We start from the raw sequence: 18234 nt of genomic DNA, 5'->3' as shown, positions 1-18234 counted from the left end.
TTTGTCCGTTTGACAGCCGGCAGTTATTTACGTGTTTTGTAAACATTCGACTCACAGCTGCTCGTTTCGGTCTGTTTTCGTAAAGATTTTCCAAACGATCGTGAAGAAGTAACCGATTCGCTCCATATTTTTTCACGCACGATGGGTTTACTAACAAACCCTTCCATCTCGCAAAAAGCTAAATACTGTCGAAAGTTGGTGCGATACAATACGGCCATATGCTTGACACTGTATCTGCTGGGCGTTGCCTTTTTCTGTGTGCTTCCCGATCCAAATTTCAGCTCCGCTACGTATTTTTCGGAAAATGCCCTCCTGCCGGGTTTGGTCAATTCCGAGCTGGAAATGGATACGGTCAGTCTGGTGAAATCGTTAACGGTCGAGTTGCAACGGGAGCGTGAGAACTACCCGAAAGGCATACCGTACCCGTGGCTGCTGGCCAAGATGCGTCGGTTTGGCCTGGAAACACATACGCACAATTTCACGCTGAACTATCCGTTCGGCGGTGGTAAGGTAAGTAAAAAAAAGTGTTTTTTTTGTTAAATTTTAAATTAACCAATGAGACTTCTTTTCCTGCAGCGCTTTAAGGGAGAAAATGTGTTCGGTATCCTGCGTGCACCTCGTATTGCCTCGACGGAATCGATAGTGATAAGTGTCCCTTATCGGCCACCGGAAACGGTACACACCGATGTATCGGCTGGTGTTCCTCTGATGCTGGCATTCGCCGATTTTGCCCGGAAAAAGAAGTACTGGGCAAAGGACATAATTTTCCTTGTTACCGAACAGGAGCAGTTGGGTGTGCAGGCATGGCTAGAGGCGTACCATGGTGGGGAGGAGGGTCGCATTTTGGACTCTGGCATGCTGAGGGCTCGTGCCGGTTCGATACAGGCGGCAATAAACCTGGAAGTGCAGAGCTTGGACATCAGCCACATCAACCTGAAGATAGAAGGTCTTAATGGTCAACTGCCGAATCTGGATTTGCATAACCTAGTGCAGAAGCTATCGTCCAAGAATGGTATCACTGCAGGCTACAAACAAACGTCTGCCAGCCCGAAACGATCGTTCCGATATCAAGATAAGCTGTTCAATTTGCTCTCGATGGTCTTCTCACAAGCGAGCGGCGTTCCGACGGGTAACCATGGACTGTTCCACAAGTATGGCATTGAGGCGCTCACGCTGGAAGCCGTCAAGCGGGACAAGGTGCAACAGCAACAGTTCCAAGAGGTTGGCTCGATGCTCCGCATCATCGAAGGAATCACGCGCAGTCTCAACAATCTGCTGGAACGATTCCATCAGAGCTTTTTCTTCTACCTTCTCGTTTCGAACGATCGGTTCGTCTCGATCGGAGACTACATGCCCAGTTTGGCGCTGATGGCCGGTTCGCTGTTGATAAAAGCCTTCATACACTACCTCTCGATATACTATTCCGGCGATGACGGTGACGAATCAGAGGAACCGAAGCAGAAAACCGTCGCCACCGACGTGGGATACTTTTCGGTCGGTGTCGTTCTGCTGGTGGCGCATTCTATCGGAGCGTTGGCCGTCTTTCTACCGCACAGTAAAGCGGTGAGCCAGTATTTGTACGACGTAAATCTTTCTACTCAGTTCGGACTGTTCAGCCTGTTGGTGGCCATAACGGCGATAGCCATTACGCTGCCTGCGTTCTGTTCGCTAAGTGGCGTCAACAGCGAAGCACTGCATGTTGCCGTTCTGCTGGAGGTCGGGACGGTATTGTTGGCCGTCGGCATGTTAAACTTTTCCCTTGGTTTCAGCCTCTCCGTTTGCCTCGTTCCATTCATCATTCTTATTCGGCCAACGCTGTCAGGCACTTCGAAATTGTACGTAGACTCGGCATGAAGCTACGAGTACGTGGCTATTTTAAAATGTTATCTTTCATTACAGCCTGTCACGCTTATGTTGTTTGCTGATTAACCCAATGGCCGTGCTGTATTTTGTAGTGGTCGCTCTAACCTGGCATTTGTTCCCGGAGCTGGACTTCAAGCCGTTGCTTAATAAAGCACTCACCGCCACAATGGATGCGTTGACTTTTTCCGTCGTCGATTCAATGGTAAAGTGTAGGAAAAGATTGTCTCTGGATTGTGTGGCAAGCCTCGTTTAATGTTGGTTCTTTTCTTCGACAGATTTACGGTAACTGGGTGTTTGATATGGTGTCGCTCATTTTTGTCCCATCCTGGATTCTGCTGTGGGTGCTGCTTTTCCCCAAGACTGAACCGAGAGACGTTAAACTGAAAACCAATTAGAGTGCGCTTGTATAATAAAACAAAAGTATATTATCTACATTGAAAACCATTCAGTCAGTGAAACATTAAAGTTTAATTTACATTCGATAAAAACTTAAATATGCGCAAGAAAACCAAAATAAATAATTTAATAAAATCTAATCAATTTAAAAAATGAAGATTTTCTTTGACACTAGGATACATTGCTGTGAAATGCTTTTTATGGGTCTTTTTGACCGCTCTTTTAATAATGCTTTAATTTTATTTTTTTTAAGATTTTTCTAACTCGTAAACGGTTCGTAAACAGGTTTAGTATATTTTTTAGTGTTTTTAGTACTTTATGCATCTGTTCATCATTCCGCTAGCTCGGTGTAAAGCAAAAACGATAGAAATATTGACAAATTTAATATTTTCAAAAGGAAAAATTTAAATTTAGAAAAAAGTGTGCGATCGAACAGAAATATCTGGAATTATTTCTTCAAGCATCATCTTCAAAACAAATTGAGCTTTGTATTGTAATAAAAGCTTTTTTATGAAAAATTATTCAGCCGTTTTCGAGATATTAAAAATGAAAATTACGCAGCGGTCAAAATGATTAGACAATTAATAAAGAAAATTTTATTACTAGTAATTGCAACGCCGAAATTGTGCGTTGCGCAAATTTACCTGAGCATTTTTGATGAATTTCGCATTTCCCTACAAAGCGTAAAATGATTTTCTTAATAAAAAACGTAAGAATAATGAGAAATGACGTGAAACTGCTCCTGCGTGAGTTATTGCATTGGTGCGAGAAACGATGCGCAAGGATACTGCTATTGCTTCTCGTAATGGTTTGAATTCTTGTGCGCTTGTTCTGTTGCGTCTGAACAGACACGCGATACCAGCTAGCACATTTTCACGGATTGCATACGGTACACGGTGGCGAATTACACTCTTCCCACGTTGACTTCCGCACCTGGTGGTACCATGCTTGTGTTCCGTGGTATGCTAACGGAGGCTACAGTTTCACGCAACAAGAAAGAAAGAGTGCGAAACGTAAGATATGCTGTATCTGGCGCAAGTGGGTCGCAAACTTATGAGCAAATGCAAACATAATCCCGTCGGCAAAAGTCACCGTCGGTTGACGGGAACGGGTAAGGAAGGCGCACGGAACCTTGGAGGTCCGCTGAAGCATGTCAGCATCTTCCGCGTGGCAATGCACGACGATACATGCCATCTGTGAGAGATTGTGCCTCGGTGGTGTTGAAGCTGGCATCACACACGCCAGACGCAGCCAGCGTACTGACTTTCCGGATAGCGGATCCTTCGCTCGCAGTAAGGGACGTACCGGCGGATGGGAAACCCCGGCCCGCCCGGTACGTGGCACTAACGAACTACGTGGGACGTGGGGATGTGGGAAAATGTGAAATTATGCTAATACTCAGGAAAATATGAAAATTGGAATTCTTCTCACTGAACTTTTGTACGTATGCAATCATGCGTTCGCCGGATGTCTTTGGTGCACTTTTCGGGCTTGGGCCCGGTACGGTACGATTGCTGAGTGCGTGGCCAGAAATCGACACCGACCGAGAGCGGGCGCCCTGCTTCGTGACCCTCCTGGCGAGTTGAGGGCACAATCAGGGCAAATTTTCTTCGCTAGCTGCTTTCGGATGGAATACGCAAAGTTTTGTAACAGAAACAGTGCAGCATAATTTCGCACAATTTCGTCAGATTTCACCAGATTTACACAGTCGGTCTCTCGGTTGCCTTTGGTGTGAATGCGTTAGTACTTTGTTTTGCATAAGGTAAACATCATCTGCAATGGAAAACCTTCCGCCCGTGGGTAAGTATACTACCGCTAAATTAATGATGGATTTAACTCTTCAATAAATCTAAATGAATTTGCACATGATTGAATAGGGGGAAAAAGAACATCTTTTTCGTTAGCAATTTATTTATTTTTTCTACTTTACCAAGCATTCAGCATATTTGGTGAAATGTTGCTACTAATCAAAACCAGAAATACTATGCTGTAAAACCTCTTGCAAAATTTTCTCAGATATGTACACTTTAATTGATTAACAATAAATTGAATAGCACATTTGCCAGGATGATATAAAACTATAAACTACTATACCTATACTTTTAGTATAAACTCTGTGAGAAAAATGACCAACAGCAGTTTGATAAGAGAAAAATAAAACATAAAATTCGCTCGACGTATGAACAAAATTACCATATTAAATTATTAATATAACCTGTTTATAGCTGGTTGTGTCTAATTGCGAAAAAACAAATGGAGTTATTAAATTTAATATAAATTTAATAAATATAGACGTTTGTGGGTGTACTCAATCCATGACCTAACTTAAGAATTAGTTTTCTTTGTGTTTTTAAAGATTTTCTTAGAAGATTAATTTGATTTACTGCGAAAAAATAAGCAATTAATAAAGACAATCAAAAAGGATTCTATTGGAAAAAATTTCAACAATAGAAATTCTTTTGAAGCATGTGAAAATAGGTCATCTGGAAACAGATTCGACGATGCATTATTTTGCGAACGCAAAGAACCTGTTGGTGCATACCACTTGCATTTCTCGGCGAGGGGCGCTCGACGGCGTGACATAAATCTGGTGCGTACTAAAGTGAACCATAAGCTGATTGTGTACTTTTCCTCGATAACAACGAGTGTAAGATACACTGCCTTATCTTGATGAGGTTCATCGCAATATAGATAGGCTTGTAAAAAAAGAGAAACGTGACACCCGACACTTGTAATGCCCCGTACCTGTCCTGTCTAGATATACGTTATCAGTTTTGTTTGTAAATTGATTGGTTTTAATGTAAAAATGGTCACACTGGATTACAGTGAACGTTTGATTGCCATAGGAGGCATGTATTGGTTTTTGTTGTATCTCTTTACATGTTACTTTTTTGGATGGTTATGTAAAATATTTAAATGAGATGTACTTACCTGCACTCTTCCATGTCCTACGGAACCGGTAGCATAGTTACATTCCTACAGAACCTTGAATACTTTTATGCCTCTTATGCTCGGAAGATCGTGTTTTTGTCTGCCACTGTGTGTATTGGTGGCCACCGATTCCGCCGGCCAAGCGGTGCACAAACATTAAACAAAACAGTTATCTAAGACGGCGTTGTAACCGCGATCTTTGCGTGTGTTGGAGCATGGGGTGGTTTTTGTTTCGGCTCGTTGGGCTTCGCGATTCCACGAAGTGATCAGTCCGCTAGCCACAGACGTACGGTGCGGTTGTGTGTCGTTTGTCTCTCAAGTGATCGCTTTTCGTTGCCTTTACTTTCCGTACGGTGTTGTCACTTTCTCCATCCCACTCCAGTGATCTACTTCTGCTAGGTTCCCGCGGGTTCCGCTAATTGCCATCATCATTATGAACCGTGCCAGATCACCGTGTTCCAATGGAGGAAATAGAGGAGTCCAACAGGGTGCAGGTAACGCAACGGCAACCAATTATGAATTCTTTCCGGAATTCCGAGGGTTTCTTTTGATAGTGTGCGCCGTTTTCGGTGCGTCATCCGTGTTTTCCCATCAGCGCTCGAACGACAACGCAAAAGAGTTTCGTGATGGAATCTCTGGTTGACATTTTATGGCACAACGAATGGGGCGTCAGTTTCCACGGGGAACGTACCAGGATGGTGACGTTTGCGCATGTCAGGATAACACGCTTGCAGCGTAATCCACGTATCCTCGCACACACATCACGTGATCCCGTACAGCGCAGAACCTACGGTCACAAAAGGTGAGGTTGCGCTGCGTTCGTCGTGGCGTTCCAGTTTGCTGCTGCGATAAGGTCAAATGTAGTAAAGCCGCCTGTACCCAACGACCCACAGTGGTGCGGGCCGGTTGACCATTGTGCCGCGGTGAGATCGTTTCGGATTTGTGGTGAATGTGACTTTGGGACAAGGGCACAATTTGCACACTCTCGCTCGGGGCCCCGCGGTACGTCCAGCCCTCGGTTGCGCCGTTCAATGACTGTGCGATAAAGCCAGTCGCGTTAGTCATTGGAAGGCGTAGGGACGGGAGGTAAGGTGTATTGCGTAGATAGAGGGGCGAAAACAGCCGGCAAGCAATCTGCCTAGATGGTTTGCTTGAAGCGATCGCAGTGTGCGTGCGATGGCGCCACAATGGAAGCGCGAGAAGACGTTGCATGGCAACGGTCCACTATGAGGCAAGGTACGACCAAAAGATTGAAATTTACGAGAAATTAGAAATCAACGTTGAATACATTTTAAAAGGTGATAGATTTTATTCGACAAAAGATTGTCCACAAGGATTTAAACACCGAAATTTTGCAATAGGTATTTAAATTTTAACAACCCTTCTCAACATGCTGATAAAAACCCTTAAAAGGACAAATTGCCTTAAAAATGGGAAATCTTTTACTATTTTGTTGGTTTCATAGTACTATGATAACTACATTTATTTGGAACCAATTTGTAGCATTTACTAGTGAACACAAAGTGTCGAATGTGTTGGATATTTCTTTAAACTTTAATTAATGTTTTTCTGTGTCTCTATTCGACTCGTTGTAAAGTTAATATTAAATATCACATATGAAAAGGACAGTCTCAACTTTAAAAGTTATTGTCCCTTCCTTATTCCATAGTGCTCTGTAAACAGGATCGTCGATTCCGTTCCTGACATACTATGTTGTAGATGTTTGTTTCTTTTGCTCGTTGAAGGACACGTGCTTCGGACGATGCAATTCTCTTGGCATTGGGATGCTGACCGCATTAATCTGAAGCTTGGATTGGAAAAGTGAATGGATCTCCAGAAATCCATCCAACTTTTTTAAGAAGCTTCTCGACACTAACCCCTTAGGCAAACTTCTATGTAGAAACAAACAACACGGAATTCAATCATTTTGAGAGAAACAAACCAGAGGTCACTGTAGGTGACTAGAAGGCAACTGTTTTTGCAAGCTATAGTAAAACGTTTCTCTTCAGCTTATGTCTTAATGTGAGCCAACACGAGACGTAGCGCCTCGAGCGTGGCGTTTGTGTGCTGTGTGGCAATTACATAACATGCTCCTCGATAGTTATGTCCGGCGGCGACACTCATCTCGAAGATATTTGAGGTGGAATGGCACCGACAAATGCATCCAACAGGGTGTAGGGGCTTGGCGTGTTACATCGTGCCGGTGTAGACAGGGTGTCTCGATCATTCGAAGCGTGTGTTGAACAATGTTGATCGTTTCTCTTCTCGATGATTCAAGGCTGTTTCAGCGGAACCTTGCCTTCAGATCAGATTTAGTTTTGCTGATCAACCGATCGGCAAGGTGTAGCTTAAAACCGAATCTGCTCTTCAAAGTAGATCGTTATATCAAAATGTAACCCAAATTTTTCTTATTATTATTATTAAGTTTTAGTTGAAACGGCCAGACCGTAATAATGCTTCTTCAGCATTCTTGCTTGTCTTGCTCGGTTGCTCAGTGCCTGATATTTGGCCTGGTAACCGCCCTCCCGAGCAAGGCGTATAACATTTACTACATATACTAATTACACGAGACTACGAGCAAGGATTAACATATAATAGAAGGAAAGGATAGGAAGTGGGAGGCTAAGGGATATAAGGGGAGGTAGTATATTGATTATATTTTATTGGTTTCACGTTACCTGATGTAATTTTAATTTTACAAGCTGGTTTCACCTCGTGGAATCAACCTTTCGGTAGAACTGGAGGGATAATTTAACCTTTTCTTACGTCAAATTCTATTTTGTATCTTCATTCTGTAGTAAAAAAGTTGAATTTAAACTCGAATCTGACGTCAATGAAATGGAAATGCCTCGAAGCTTTTGTCAATGGTCTGCAAATGTGTTGAAAAAAAAAGATTCATGATCATGGCCAACAAAAAACCATAAAAAACAACTTTTTCCCTTTGTAAACTGTCTTTATAAAATAATTTTATTTGTTATTGCCTTTTCGATGCTCACGTGTAGCCTGTCGGAATTGAGCGTTGTTCACCTGAATCAAACATCTGTTGAGAAAGTCTTCATCACCTTGTGTCGGCGTTATGAGATTGTTTGCTTCCAATATTTACCGTCACAAATGACCATCTAGAAGTGGCTAGCCAATCTTTGTTTGACTCGAACATCGCTGTGTTTGTTACCCTCTTCGTGGTAGTCATTTTCTACGTAATTCCTGCCCTCCCGAAGCGACTGATGGATCCTCGCGGATTAGATTGACTAATTGGTTGAGGTTGCGTATTATCGGCTGATGTCGCGCCTCGTTTAAAATCGCGGTTCTTCCGTTACGTCACTAATTGCTCCTTCCATCCACTGTCACTGACTCAAGTGCGCCAATCTCATACTGTGCGCTTCATCGTTGACAGAATGTCGGTCGAATACCAAACCGGAATCGGCGTTGCCTTATCAACGTTCACACACCGAGTGCCACCGCGGTTGGTCGTTGGTCAAGAGGCTAACTGCCCTCGGGCGTCATTTACGCTGGATGCGCAAACACCGAGAAGCGTGTCCTACACGTGACTTGCAGGTTTGCGTGTCCCAGTGCCGGTGGCGGGAAAGGAATGGAACGATTGTATGGTTATTGTGATGTTGTTTTTTTTCTTTTCCCCCGTATCAGAAGCGTACTTGCGTGATGATGTGAGCTACCGGTTATTTAATCGTAATAAATTTATAAAAATTGTAACCTCAAATCCGTTGAACCGAGAGTTCAGAGGGATCCGTCGTGGGGGTACCGTGTGTAACCTTACGCCACATTTCGAAGCTCCCACATGCCACACGCTTGAGTCGTTTCAAATCGATCGTTTCGCTACGTTCCGATTGTTAGTTTACCGATTGCACCCTGAGAATCCGCACGGGTTTCACATTTCTTCTCGTCTAACAGTTTGTGAACTTTGAGCCAAACTTTACGGTGGCTCAAATTTGCTTCCGGAACACCCAACGTCATCGATGAGGCGGTTCAACTCCTGGCTTCACAATCTACTGTGTGCGCGGGTTGAGGTCGTGCCAAACTTGGGCCATCCATTCCCTCCGTCCGATCTGGACAGTGAAGATCATGCACGATCGTGTAAGTGACTCCATGCTGTGAATTTTTTTATGATTCCCTACACTGTGCACAGTGTGTGTTGTTTAGGTTCCAAAAAACCAAAAATTTAGCGAACGTCTTCGTCATTGACGCACGGGGAACGTGGAGTCCCGCGAATTCATTGCCACCAACAGACCGCCAGTTGTACCGTCTCTTCCGACCTCCGTCACGGTAGATGATTCGCCCATTCGGCGGGCTGTACGTGTTTGCGTGTTGCGCGTTTCGCGAACATCACCAACCCAGGGACCTGGGGTTTTATCGGACGTTTGCTTTTAGTACAAAGTCAGCTTCGTGGTGTGGTGTGGTGGAATACTCTTACACGGCCAATATCTCCACTGCGCACTGCGTTAAGTCTATGCGCGAGCGCGGCTCACTTTAGTCGCGGTTTGTCTTCCCCAGTGCGCGGATCGAGTAAGGAAGTTCCTTTGGTTTACTTCCTTTCAAGGTAGATTGGCTTCTCCTGATGATTTGTTGTTTTTGCTAATTACTCTTCATCATCATCGCCTAAATTATCGTTCTTATGACAAATCAATAAACAATTCGCGATGGCAGTAGTTTAACCCGTTGTTTTCCTTCCTTTTTTGCATGGTGGTCGTCGTTGTAGCAGCAGCCTCCGGTGCCAGCAATTATCACACGCACAGTCGTGACGGAGACGCCGAATCGTTGGACGGCGAGCAAGCCTTGGCCATCATCCGGCGCAACCTGAAGTCGAGCGCCATGGACTCGGAGGGCACACACTTCGACTGCAACTATCCGCACGTGTTCGTCGTGTTTGGCGCATCGGTAAGTGTATGGTGCCTCGCTGCTGACCCTCGCCGGTTGCGGCTGACCAGCGTCGAACCTTTTCCTATGATTCAGAACAATCGATCGGCACTCGAAGAACCGCAGAGCTAACGACCCGTGGCCGCTTCGATAGCGATCCGTGGCGTGTGATAATTTATGATAACACTGCTCGGTACGACCGTTGGTGGTGCTGCTTTTTTTTGCCTTCTCGGGGTCGGCTTCGCGCCAAATAAATTCATCGAATCCGCAGTGCCGTGGCGTGATTTGGTACAGGTGAACCGAAAGGTCTGCAGGTTCGGAAAAGTGCTGGTCCAAAAAATAAACCATTCGAAAAGAAGATTATCGAATCATTCCGATTCCAAGTTCATCAGCCAGTGTGCATTTTACGTCACGACGTATGTGATGCAATGAGTTTGCATTTTTTTCGTTTAAATGGTATTATGCCTCTCACCGTTGCAAGACACATTTCATTGATGGAGTGTTGTGGTGAAATTATATGAATGGAATAGAATTTTTGATTTTCTAAATGTTATTCAATGTAATTCTCCAACTGTAAAAAACATTGTCCAGTAGCGCCCGTTGATAAATGTTTTTGTGTAACTAGTGGCTTTTCAATCTACAAAAATGAATATTTTCAAGTTTTTAGAAGTTTTATAGTTTTTTTTATTAATGTTTCATTGCAATTTTCATTGCTTGAGTATAGTTGTCATTACAAATTTGACCTGTAATAATGTTTGATTTTCAGTAGACATAAACTAAAACTCTCAAAACTCCAAAACGCGATTTCATTTGAAATAATGAAAAAAAAAAAAAAATCTTTTCATCAACTCAAAAACCATCAAACAGTGATTGTTTTTGTTTTAGGACTGAATTTTAGAATTCAGTTGTGATTGCAAATCATTTGTTTCATGTCTTGCTTGGAACGCATAATATGGGGTTTATCGTGACCTTTGTGGTTGCGAGTGCACCGCACATATCTTAGCGGTTTTGCGTCATGGCCGATATTCTATTTCACATTGCATAAGATCTAGTCTAAGAATACGATCTAATTTATGGAATGGGTGAAAAAGTCTTTGAAGCTGGTGCGTAAAACGTAGCGATATCTAACGCATACTATGCAAACGATGCACCTCATATCTTACCGTGTTTCTTATTTATCTTATGTATCTTTTTAGGGAGATTTGGCCAAGAAAAAAATTTATCCTACCCTTTGGTGGTTGTTCCGCGATAATCTGCTTCCTTCGGACACCAAGTTCATCGGTTACGCTCGCAGCAAGCTGTCCGTAGCGGAGCTGAAGGAGAAATGTCGTCAGTACATGAAGGTATATCTACGGGACGGCAGCCATATCAAGCTGAACGTTTACGCTAAACCAACCCCACGTTTCTTGCAGGTGAAGGACGCAGAGCTGGAAAAGTTTGATGAATTCTGGTCGTTGAACTTTTACGTCGCTGGCAGCTACGATTCGCGGCGCGATTTTGAACTGCTCAATCAGGAAATTAGCAAGTTCGAGGTGGGACGGGCGGCTAACCGACTGTTTTACCTGGCGCTGCCACCGTCGGTGTTTGAGCCCGTGACGGTGCACATCCGCAACACGTGCATGGGAGAGAAGTGAGTAAAATAGTTATGAGAATGGAAGTTCGGTTCATGCACGCAAAGGAACAAAAGTCTAGTAAGCCTTAAACGGTCAGACATAGTGACCGTAAATGGTCGTAACGCCAAGGGGTTTTTTTAAAATCTTTTTGTTTTGTTTATCCAGTTTATTTGATGTTCAGGAATTTGTATTGGAAAAAATTGTATTTTGCTTTTCCGCTAGCTAACACTGTGCAATTTTCAAACATCTAAAAAAAATATAGCATTCTTCTCGAACGAAGAAAATCTATCTTCTAGTAAAGATAGCGATTGGTATTAATTCTACAAAACTTGTGAAAGATGAAAATACTTATCGATAATGTTATTATATTTGGAGAATTCAGTTCTACAGTTTCATTAAAAATGTAAAACATTTTTTGGAACGGTGAGTGCCGTGCTCCCCTATGTTCTGTAATTACTTAAGTATTGTTTTACTTAAAATTTTAAGCAAAAATAGTTTATTTCAAAGTTGCCCTTATAAATGAAAAATCCTTTTACTTCCAGGGGTTGGAATCGTATTATCGTGGAGAAACCGTTCGGACGTGATGCAAGCAGCTCGAATGCACTCAGCACGCACCTGGCAAAATTGTTCAGCGAGGACCAGTTGTACCGTATCGATCACTATCTGGGCAAGGAAATGGTACAGAACCTGATGACCATACGGTTCGGCAATCAGATCTTCAGTCCCACCTGGAACCGGGCGCACGTGGCCTCGGTGTTGATCACCTTCAAAGAGCCGTTCGGAACGCAGGGTCGCGGTGGATACTTTGACGATTTCGGTATCATTCGTGACGTTATGCAGAACCATCTGCTGCAGATTCTGTCGTTGGTGGCGATGGAGAAGCCGGCCACGTGCCACCCGGACGATATTCGCAACGAGAAGGTAAAGGTGCTGAAGAGCATCAAGGAGTTGTCGATCGATGACGTCGTGCTCGGGCAGTATGTGGCGAATCCACAAGGTCCGGATGAGGATTCGCGGGTGGGCTATCTGGAGGATCCCACCGTACCCAAGGGCTCGGTTACGCCGACGTACGCGCTGGCCGTGCTGAAGATCAACAACGAGCGTTGGGACGGTGTCCCATTCATTCTGCGTTGCGGAAAGGCGCTCAACGAGCGCAAGGCGGAAGTGCGCATCCAGTATCACGACGTACCGGGAGATATCTTCGACGGCAAGCCGAAGCGCAACGAGCTGGTCATTCGTGTGCAGCCCGGAGAGGCCCTGTACGTGAAGATGATGACCAAATCGCCCGGCATCACCTTCGACATGGAGGAAACGGAGCTGGATCTCACCTACGGGCACCGGTACAAGGATGTGGCGCTTCCGGACGCCTACGAGCGGCTGATACTGGACGTGTTCTGTGGCTCACAAATGCACTTCGTCCGATCGGACGAGCTGAGCGAGGCGTGGCGCATCTTCACGCCATTGCTGCATTACATCGAGCGGGAACGGCCCGAGCCGATCAAGTACATTTATGGCTCGCGCGGCCCGAAAGAAGCGGATCGGAAGTGCGACGAGAATAACTTCAAGTACTACGGTTCGTACAAATGGCACCAGAAGCACTGAACCAGATAGGTCAAGAACAGGTTTTGCAGCAGAATTGTTATTTATTTATACGTACACACTTACACATTGAAGCTGCTCATCCCTTATCACCTTCTTATCATTCCTTTGGTTGTTGATAACAATTTCGATACTCTTTGACACGATAAAAAGAACGCGTAATGTTATGCATTTTTTGAACAATATATACATTTTTTTTATTGAAATAAAGAAAGCCATGGAAGATTCCATTTCTAAACCATACGACTACGGTTCCTCGCGATTCGTCGCAGTTATAAATATTGATTAGGGAACTGTTTACTGTGCCTTGCCCGGAGGGTGGTCGTCGTTTGTTACGCTTACTTTTCTACGGAACAGCACGAATGTTGGACGAAGTGGGTGTTGAGGGAAAATTGGTTCACTGTTTTTTCACCCGGGGAAGGCTGGGAAATCAGGGCCAAACAATAAATAAAAATGATGAAATCAAATCAATATAAACGATATTCGCTCTGTTCAGTATCGCCAATTTTTGAGACCGCGAACCCACGGTCAAGAAAGCCGCTCAAACCGGATGATGGTGGCCGGCAAGCGAAAGGCAATTTAGTGATGAGTGATTTGTCTTGTCATCATCATGCGCAATTTTTCAAAGTGTGTGTGTTTGGGTGTACATATTCTCATGCTCATGGCTATGGGCTTTGCGGGTTGGGCTCGGTGGAAAAGTCGGCAATGGTGCCCTGACCAAAGATAGTGGGAAAAAATTGGAAGTAAGAAAAAAGAAAAAAAACCCACCCCGCAGGACAAAAGGGGATAGCAGTGATAAATGGAAATGAACCGGTAACGGCAGAGAATTATGGATGTCATTTTTCGGCCATCGTCTGGGAGGCCCCCCGTTCCCCGAATGGCGTGCGGGACAGTTTTCAGGGGATAAAAAATGGTCGCGAAGCAGACGCCCGCCGCCTCTACGGAGGGGGATGGTACCTTCCAAGAAAATAAACCGAACCGTTCAATAGATCATTAGCCGGCAAATGGTGGTCAAAAATGCGTATCCTGTGACCGGACCTCCCGTGGCCGTTTGTGTGCGCAAACGATAGCATTTGAGTGATGGTTTTGCGCTTTTAGAGATTTGTGATAAACCAAATTTGTATGCGCAGATTTTTTTTGTGTGAGTGCGTTTAGAGGAAAGTCGTTGCTTTCGTATGCACAATTATCGAAAGCTTTCGTTGTGTAATCAATCAGCGAAGAAGCTGTTTTTGTGCGTTACTATATTTTATCAGTTGAATGAACACGTGGCAAGCCAAGAAGCTGATATGAATTGCAATCGTTCAAGTAATGTTACTTTTTATCGTTTTCTTATGTTACATTTGCGTTGTTTTGTAAAAAGTCGTTTATTTTCTTTTCTTATTGTGTACTCTGTCATAGTATTTTTTTACGTATTTTCTTGTAATGTATGATACATTATTAGCTAAATTCCGCAACAATCGTTCTCATTATGCAGGAAATCGTGACGCGACGACTTATGGGAGGAAAGTGGAAGATAATTGACAATGTAGGAAGAATAATGTGACAAACGCAAAGCACCAATAGGAAAAACGCAACAAAAAACACACTTCTACCATAAGCAAAGCTCGCTGCGTGTCCCAAAATGCGCTGTCAAAACAAATTAGTGAAGCTTTCGAAGGAGGTTTTTCTTTCACACGCTTTCGTCCCTGCCGTCTCCTCCGTGACGTTGGGCGACGGAGGATTGCACGAAGAGGGCAGATTTTGGTAGCTTTCTTATACTCCAGCAAGCCGGCACACCAAAACTGACTGTGTGTGTGTGTGTGCCCTCGTTCACTGTGTGGAGGGAATACTGTGAGCTGGAAAAGACGCGCCAGCCGGCCATCGGAGCCACGCTAACTCATCAATGATTAATGGTTCCCGAACGCCACACGAATAGGAACGATCCTTTGCCGGTTGGGCGCAAGGAATTAAATTTATTAATGACTGCGCGTAGCGTTCACCCGTGTTTCACTACGATTTTCCGGCCCGGGGGAGGAAAGAAAATGCATTGCATCAGCGTTGTCGTACGGTCCGTTTCGGTGCTTTCTTTTTCTCTCGCGTCGGTGGACTTTGCGTCCACTTCGCGTCCGGCATTGCGTGGCATCCCGTCGACCGCACAAGTGGCGCCGAGAAGCCAGCGAGCAAAAAGGTACGCGCCCTGCGCATTATCACGGGGCGACGGTATCATTTGTTTTCCACTCATTTCTTAATTAGATAATAAATGACTGCGAAGATACGCTGCACGATACAGCGCGGATACCGATGAAATTAAATGTCATGCCGAGATAATCGGGGGAGCAAATTGTCGCTCGGAGAAAAATTAAACATTGATGACCGTTTGCGGAAGATGTTTCTGCGCTGGATTAGCCCCGTAGCACGTGGTTTCGAGGCAATGGAGCCGCCTGGTGCGTTTCACGAACAGTCGCACGTGCACCATTTGAGGCATTGGGTTTTGTTTTCTTTTCGTTAGGTCGGTTTTAAACTAAATTAAAGCACGATAAAAGAAGACTAAGTTTCATGTTGTGTGTCTTTTCGAAAATATGTTGTGTGTGCAACTTATCTCACTCTGCGTTTCCCTATAGCTAATCAATAGAAAGTATGTTTTTGCTATAGAAAGCTTAATTCCTTCTTTTAGTAGGTTTATTCGTGTTGAATAAAATGTTCATCTGCTTCTATATTTAATCATGCAATTGAATTAATCTTTTCTATTGAATTGGTGTTTTTTTGTGTCAGTTTTGATGCATCTCGTAGCTTCTTGTGAAACTAATAATTATGCTGTTTGATAAATAATTATGTGTCGCTAACAATTTTGTGAAGGTTTAATTATCTTAGCAGGAGTTATTGAAATCACACAATCAAATCACATCACATGTGTTGCAAAATGTAAATTGTTTTACTAAGATATATGAAAATCATTATGGGCATTTGTTTGTTGGTCCCTAACAATATAGCTTAACTTAAATTAGGAAAAGAATTCATCTTCAATTTAAGCGATTGAAATATATAAATACTTTTGAAAACCTGAGGCAATGAAATTTTGAAATAAGTATTGAAAAGATGTTTAATAAATGCAAGATATACGGTACAATTACGCGATTCAGAAAAAAATTCTTAGGTCCGTTTGAATTTTTCGTTTGTACCACAATTGCAATATGCTAGATATTTGGACTAGTTAAATCCATAAATGAAGACCTGTATATAAATGTAAGTATTTTTAACACACACAGAATGCACAATTTTAAAACATTGCAACACTCTGTGGTAATGCAGTAGATGAGTTTATACATTTTTCGTATTTCTTGGAATATCTCCAATGAAAAGAAAAAGTATTAACAAAATGATAGGTCTATGTAAGCACTGTGTAATACTTACTTTCGCCTGTGTTTTTTTTACGTAGACTGAATATTCAAAAGACCAGAGTTGTTTTGGGCAAAGCCTGTCATGTTTCCCAACATGCACCCATAAGTAAACAATATTGACGTGGGTCAGTTTGATGAAACAGCAGTAAGCAAATACAGCGCTTGTTTTAATTCCGTTCATCGATTGTTCGGCCAGCAGCGTTCCTTCGTGTTCTACCTTTTCTGACAGAATATACATTTCGCTGGACAGTGGAGGATTGTGGCGAACGGAGTGCAGCGAGACGTGCCGAATTTTAATTATTATGCGAATATAAAGCTTTATTAATAAATTTTCACCCCATGATCGATCGCTGCAGTGACAGGCTGGGATAGGGTAAAAGTGCACGTACAAATCTGAAAAGCCGTCCTTAAATTCAACAATCGTTTCGGCTGCACTTTCGTTGCGCTCGAAGATGGAAAACGCTTCGATCCTTTTTGTCCCAGTGGCGTTTACTCACCAAAACGGAGTGGAAATTCCGGACCGCAGGCCAGTCGTTATTTAATGTGTCTCAAATAGAGCGAAATGAGTGGACCGAAGTGCGTCAAAAAAGGGGCACGATACTTTTTTTGGGTGAGAAAAACCAAAATAAAAAAAAACTCAGGGAAAGCAAAACAGCATCCGGATAAATGGATGAGTTCGTTCACCGTGAAAAGCCTGCACGCTTAACGAAAATTCGCTGCTCGCCAATCGCTTCATCATTCAATGTATTTGTCGCGTTTCGCGGTGTTTATTTTTATGCGTGTGTGTTTTTTTTGTGTTTTATTCACCCTTTGCGCTGTAGCATAAAATACGACCAAATTGGACAGATAATAAAGAAGCGAGGAAGAGTATGGCAAAAACATTAAAAAAAAAACTATGGCGCAAACTTCTGCAGTGGAAAGTTGCAGCCTTGACGCAAGCAATGAAAATTAACGTACGCTCGAAATTCAAATAACTGGCATGCCGGTAATTATTTTCCTCTTCGTTTAATTGGCACTTTTCACCTTTGGCCCATTTCGCACCGACGCATTCACGGTGGTAATATTTCTTGGACGCGACTTCCGCCAACTGTTTATTGGTATTTAATCAGTGCGCTGTTGGGAGGTGCCGCTGCGAATCGTTGCCACTACTTGCCGGGCAGACGAGGTTTCATTTTTGTTTTGTTCGAACTTTCAAAAACACACGGAAAAAAGTCTGACCATATTTTTATTTTCGGTGATCGGAAGTGGTTTTTTATTTCATGGCTCTCCCCTTAGGAAATGGTACATTAAAATTACTGATATGTTTGTTCGATTGCGTCTACTTGATTCAAGTGGAATGGATATGTAACGTGTGCATAAGGATTTTATGGCATTTCATTTTAATCGTGCTCGTTGATGTATATCTACCGGTTCGATGCCGCATAATGTTTTATCGGTTGGTTCATCGTGAGATTTATTTTCGTAATATCCGCGTAAAATAATCGTTACATAACCATACGCATTAATGCGGTTTTTCTCAAAGGCGTCAGAATGATTGGAACAAATTAAATAGTGAATTCCCTTCCAGGTGACAAATCCTCATC

The 18234-nt window shown here is 43.3% G+C and overlaps 2 protein-coding genes across 4 annotated transcripts in view; both read left to right on the top strand.

Moving 5' to 3' along the window:
- LOC131259837 (glucose-6-phosphate 1-dehydrogenase) overlaps positions 1-14406 on the top strand; it is a 285104-nt gene extending 270698 nt beyond the window's left edge. Inside the window, exons 1-5 of one of the 3 annotated variants that reach the window (XM_058261433.1) lie at positions 5478-5684; positions 9908-10083; positions 11259-11405; positions 11475-11692; positions 12218-14406. In XM_058261433.1, the coding sequence (XP_058117416.1) occupies positions 5624-5684; positions 9908-10083; positions 11259-11405; positions 11475-11692; positions 12218-13277 (1662 nt within the window). In that variant the 5' untranslated portion in view covers positions 5478-5623 and the 3' untranslated portion in view covers positions 13278-14406. Of the gene's footprint in view, positions 1-5477; positions 5685-9904; positions 10084-11258; positions 11406-11474; positions 11693-12217 lie in introns of those variants that run through there. The other 2 variants (XM_058261431.1, XM_058261434.1) reach the window with 2 other exon arrangements.
- LOC131259833 (glycosylphosphatidylinositol anchor attachment 1 protein) lies at positions 142-2403 on the top strand. Its single transcript, XM_058261427.1, has 4 exons — positions 142-510; positions 577-1835; positions 1900-2065; positions 2139-2403. Exons 1-4 carry the CDS (start codon positions 142-144, stop codon positions 2256-2258), a joined length of 1914 nt encoding a protein of 637 aa, XP_058117410.1. The 3' UTR covers positions 2259-2403.
- Positions 14407-18234: the final 3828 nt, after the last annotated feature.

The sequence above is a fragment of the Anopheles coustani genome, chromosome 3 (genome assembly GCF_943734705.1).
Source record: "Anopheles coustani chromosome 3, idAnoCousDA_361_x.2, whole genome shotgun sequence".
Classification (NCBI taxonomy): Eukaryota; Metazoa; Arthropoda; class Insecta; order Diptera; family Culicidae; genus Anopheles; species Anopheles coustani.
The sequence above is the reverse complement of the archived record's forward strand: the minus strand, read 5'-3'. Positions and strand labels throughout refer to the sequence as shown.